Genomic DNA, 4,940 nt, shown 5'->3' with positions numbered 1-4,940 from the left:
CATTTACCCATTCACCAGCCTAATTCCCTCCAAGGTCACTCATCTCCTTTGGAATTGCCTACCATTCTCCCCAAGGCCTGGGAGGTCCTTGCTGTCTGTGGAGCACTCAATTCCAGCCCTTGAACTTCTGGCTGTTTCTTAATAGGTTGATCTTGTTCTTGGTCACAGGAACTTTGTATACGTTGTTCCCTCTTTCTAGCACACTCTTCCCCTAGTTTGTTCAGGGAGGGCCAACGCCTTCAAATCTGCGGGAAAATGATCTATTAAAGCCCACCTTCCCAGTGCACACTAAAGCAGCTCTCCTTTCAGGCCCTATTACTCTGCTTTGTGAAGCTGCTTTTGTTCTTTGGAGCATAACCATCAAAGAATCATGTGTGCGTGTTTATTGCCTGTCTGTCTTGGTTCAGGTTGTGACTCGAGTCAAGGTGTTTAGTATTTTAGTATTTATAATTCCATAAATGAATTAATGGAAGTGGTTGTTCTTTCCAACCCACCCGAGTCTATGGTTTTTCTCTGCTGCTCTGGAGACTTGCCCCAGCCGCCCCACCTGTCCCAGCAGTGTAGGATGAAGCCCCTTGTGAGGGCGGTAGCAATGCCCGGCGGCCTGAGCAGCCGCCCTGGCAGGACCAGACCTGGCTGTCGCTTCGCTCCCGGCCTGGCACCCGGGAGGGGAAACTGGCTGGCGGGTACCGCCCTTCCTGGCGGGGGTGGGGTAGGGGACGGCGGCAGTGGCAGCAGCAATACCCCCTCCCGGGTCAGGTCAGACTGAGGGGGCGTGGACGCGACAAGACCACGGCGCCAGCCTAATAGGGGAGCCTGGGGGTGGTTCCCGGGGCTCAGGAGCACGGCCCGCCCACCGCAGGAGCTCTGGACCCAGGCCTGGGGCTTTCCGGTCCCGGGTAGCCGCCCGCCCGGGAAAATCCCGGCCCCCTTCCCGGCGCCGCGGCCCTGCCCGGCAAAGCGGGGGAGGGGATTCCCGGAATCTGCCCAGAGACCGCCGGCGCGTCACTGGGCAGAATCGGTCCATGTATGGGCAGCGCTTCCGCTGCGTCAGCGGGGAAAGCCCCGGCGCGCGCGGCCGGGCGGGGCCACGTCTGCGCACTCCGCGTCTCGCCCCAGGCATTCTGCCCCGCGGTAGTGAATTGCTGGACTGCTGCCAGCGCCAAGACCTTCCAACCCCCGGGAAACATAAGTCTCAGCGGAGGAAGGCTGGCCTCCAAGACACTTGGATGAACAGGGCTGGAGAGGGGGACATAGGTACTGGAGTGAGCCCCAAACAACGGTGGGGTGAGAACCACACTGTACACTCCTCCCTCCGCCCGCCCGGCTTGGAAAAAAAGACGCCAGAAATTAATAAAGAACCATTTTTTTTACTTAAATAAATTCAATAAAAAGAACAACAAACGCACACACACACACACAAACACATCTTAAAATAAACTCTTTAGCGACCAAGTGCGTGTTTTTTCTCCACAGTACGGTGCAGAGGGGGAGGGCAGGGGGCGGGGTCCCCTCCCCAGTGTTCCCGCGGGCTAGAGTACCGAGCGGCGGGGCCAGCTCCGCCGCGATCGCCCCCTCCTCCCCTCCCTGTTAAATACACAAATATATTATATTCAATATGAATCGAGTCTGTTTCCAGCAGAAAAAAGGGGGGAGGGAGAAACATACAGAAGAAAAAACCGTGTAAGGGGGAGCTTGTAAACGTCGAGGTGGAAGGATTGGGCGGGAGCCGGCGGGCTGGAGTCCAGTGTAGTTTGTGGCGCCCCCAGGCCCCGGGGCGGCTGTCCATCTTCTGCTTCCTCGCCCCCCTAGGAGGCGTGCGCCCAGCCGTCTAGGCTGGAGGGGGTGTCCGTACGGGGGGAGGGGGCGCTCAGAAGGCATGTCCTTTGACCCCGAGCAGCAGCTGGCAGCCGTTGCTGACGTGGGTCATGACCTTCTGTTTGAGCTGGGCCACCTGCTCCCGGAGGAGGCCGGCCGTGTTCGACAGCCCTGCGTTCTCCGCCTTGAGTGTCTTCACCTTGTCCTCCAGGCGCGCGATGCGCTCCAGCTTCCGCTTCCGGCACTTGGTGGCCGCCAGCCGATTCCGCAGCCGCTTGCGCTCCACTTTGATGCGCTCCTGATCTTCCATGTTGATGGGAGACACAGGCGGCGTGGCGTCGCGACTGCGCGCCTCCGGCACCGTCTGTGGTTCCTCTTTGAACGTGGAGGCGCCGCGGCCCAGGCCCAGCTGCGCAGGGTGGCCGCCGGCAAAGGGTGGCGCGTGTGGGAGGTAGCTGATGGTGGCCGTCGGGTACGAACTCCCAGTCCCAACGGCTGCCCCGGCACCTCCAGAGGGTGCAGAAGCGGGAGAATAGCTGCTGAGGTTGGTGTAGACCGGAGGCGGCTCCGGGCCCGCATAGACCCCGCCGGGTCCAGCCGGGGGACCCCCGCTGGCGCCCAGAGACACGTTTGGGGGCGTCACGTGGTTCATCTTGTGCAGGTCGTCCAGAGCTTTGACAAAACCGTCGGCGAAGCCCTCCTGCTCTTCAGTGACGCCTCCTCCAGCACCCCCCGCACCTCCGCCGCTGCCACCCCCACGGGGGTAAAAGTACTGTCCCGGTGGCGTGGGCGTCGTCGTGATCACTCCGTTGCTGTTGGGGACGATCAGGCGCTCCAGCTCCGACGAAGCTAGCTTGAGTGACGCGCCCGAGTCCGAGCCCTGGCTGGGAAAGTAACTGCCGCTGCTGCCCTCCGGTCCGGGACCCCGCGCACTGGTAGCTTTAAGGCTTCGGTAGGGGTCTGCCAGGTTGAGCGCCAGGCTCGGTTTCATGAGTTTGTAGTCGTGTAGAGTGAGGCCACCAGGGGCTCGCCCGTAGCCCGCAGCTGTGTATGAGTCGTCGTGGTAGAAGGGCTGTTCCATTTTAGTGCACATCCGGGCGGTCCGGCGGGTTTTGGTGGGGGGTCCCGGCGGAACCGCCCCGGGCCTCACTGCAGCTAGTGGCGCGCTGTCCGCGGTGGTAGCTGGACTGGGTGTCGGGACGCGCGTTCCTGGGGGCTGGTTTGGGTGGGGAGCGGCCAGCCGGAGGCTGTGCGCGAAGGCTCTACCCTGCTTTCCGTGTCCTTCCTGGCCTCTTTGATGCGATCGTTTTCTCGGTGTCGCTTCCCCCAGCTTCCCGTTCCCTGCAGGTTAAGATGATGGCCTGGCAGCGCTCAAGGTCCCGGCCGCTCTGCCGTGTCTCAGGTCTTTATACGGGATGTCAGCTGCGGAAGTGCGCTCGGATTGGCCGTCGCCGGAGCCCGGCCCCCGCGCCCCCCTCTTCGAGCGTGGGGAAGGGGAGGAGGCGGCTCGCGTCACTGTCAGGAAGCGCGTGTCCTTGTAAACAGCGGCCACGGGCTGGGTGGCACGGCGTGGCTGCAGGGGAGGGACTGGGGGACCCCAGAGTACGCTAGGAAGGAGATGCTGGGGGCCTGGAGGCACCTGGAAGAAGGGCTGAGGAGGGCGCGATGGCTCTCTTGCAGTACACTGGGAGAGAAAGGAGGACCCGGTACAAAGGAAGTGTGTGTGTGTGTGTGTGTGTGTGTGTGTGTAGGGGGAGGGTATACGTGTAAGGTCTGAGGGACCTGGAGTACTCTAGAGGGGTTGTGAAGCTGAGAATACACTGATACCTACCAAAAAAAAAAAAAAAAAAAAACTAACAACAAGGGAAGGAGCGTTAAAGCGGGTAATGGGGAGGGGCAGGGAAGACGCCTATCACAGGAATTGAGTGGGGGGTCATGGAACTTTCACAGGAGGGACTTTAAACCAGAAAAACTGAGAAAGGGTTCATGGGAAGGAGCTAGAGGATACGTTATAACAAGAAATGAGTAGAACTGTTTTCGGGATGGGGGGGTTTGGGGAATTTGATGACCTCCCTCCTCAGTGGAGAGGGAATGAATATGGAGGGATTTAAATATGCAGTTAGTGAGGGTCTTGGGGTACACTGGGCTAAGGAGACTATGCCCTGACAGACACAGGGGCACTAGGTTGGGGAGTCACTGAGGTCATCTGAGAAACCCAGGTGGAGTTAGGATTGGGACACATTTATAGCTATGAGGAAAATGACAGGAGTGTCTCCAGCTGAAACATGAGAGTGAAGTGGGCTTCTAGGATGCCGGAGACAAGGATGTGCCACATCTTCCACGACTAATGTCCCCTTCTCCTTAGTGGTAACCCATAGGCGCCCGAATGCTCGGTCCCCAGTTCAATGGCCTCCCCCAGTGACCCTAGGCTTGCCCGACACCCTGTCAGCTCCCAGAACCTGGGCCCAGCCCGACAGCCGGGGCGCGGTCGCCCAACCCCAATCCCTTCCTTAGAAACGGGCTGGGGAAAGAGCGCGGCGGCAGGAAGTGTGGCAACAACCCCCGGGGAAAGAGCCCGGCCCTGCCTCCGTCACTAGCATCCTACCGGACCATGCACCCCGCCCTGGGTCCATCAGAGGGTTCCGTGCCTCAGAAGAGGAACCTGGGTGTTAGACCCCCGCCGAGGCCTGGGTGTGCCGGGCCCGCCTAGCCGCAGAGACCTATCATCGTCCCCCCACTCCTGTGGTTCCGCTCGCGGTGCCTGCAGGCGACCACGGAGGCAGCTCAGAGACCTTTCCATTAAACAGAGAGAGAGGGGCGCAGCCCGGGAGCGGGGCTTGGTCGCCATAGCAACGGCGGTAGTCCGCGGGCAAAGACTGGGGGCGGAGCGGACCCCGGAGTTTCTCAGACACCCATATAAGGGCACAGGAAGGGGTGGGGTCAGTGCTGTCCCGGGGCCCTGAGCCAGGAACCCCGGTATCTGCCAGGTCCCAGGGCGCGCCCGGGCCCCCGATGGCTAGTCCCGACCAGCCCTGGTCGCCGCCCCCGTAGCCCCCACGGCCGCCTAGCCCAGCCCCGCCCAACTGCTCAAGGGCCGCGTCCTTCCAGGCCTGGCCCGGCCC

The 4,940-nt window shown here is 61.2% G+C and overlaps 1 protein-coding gene across 1 annotated transcript; it reads right to left on the bottom strand.

The window, feature by feature from the left end:
* Positions 1-1,354: 1,354 nt before the first annotated feature.
* Positions 1,355-3,197, bottom strand: JUNB (jun B proto-oncogene). Its single transcript, XM_006874257.1, has one exon. It carries the CDS (start codon positions 2,909-2,911, stop codon positions 1,871-1,873), a length of 1,041 nt encoding a protein of 346 aa, XP_006874319.1. The 5' UTR covers positions 2,912-3,197; the 3' UTR covers positions 1,355-1,870.
* Positions 3,198-4,940: the final 1,743 nt, after the last annotated feature.

Source organism: Chrysochloris asiatica, unplaced genomic scaffold (genome assembly GCF_000296735.1).
Source record: "Chrysochloris asiatica unplaced genomic scaffold, ChrAsi1.0 scaffold00268, whole genome shotgun sequence".
Taxonomy (NCBI): Eukaryota; Metazoa; Chordata; class Mammalia; order Afrosoricida; family Chrysochloridae; genus Chrysochloris; species Chrysochloris asiatica.
This window is presented reverse-complemented; position numbering and strand designations above follow the sequence as displayed.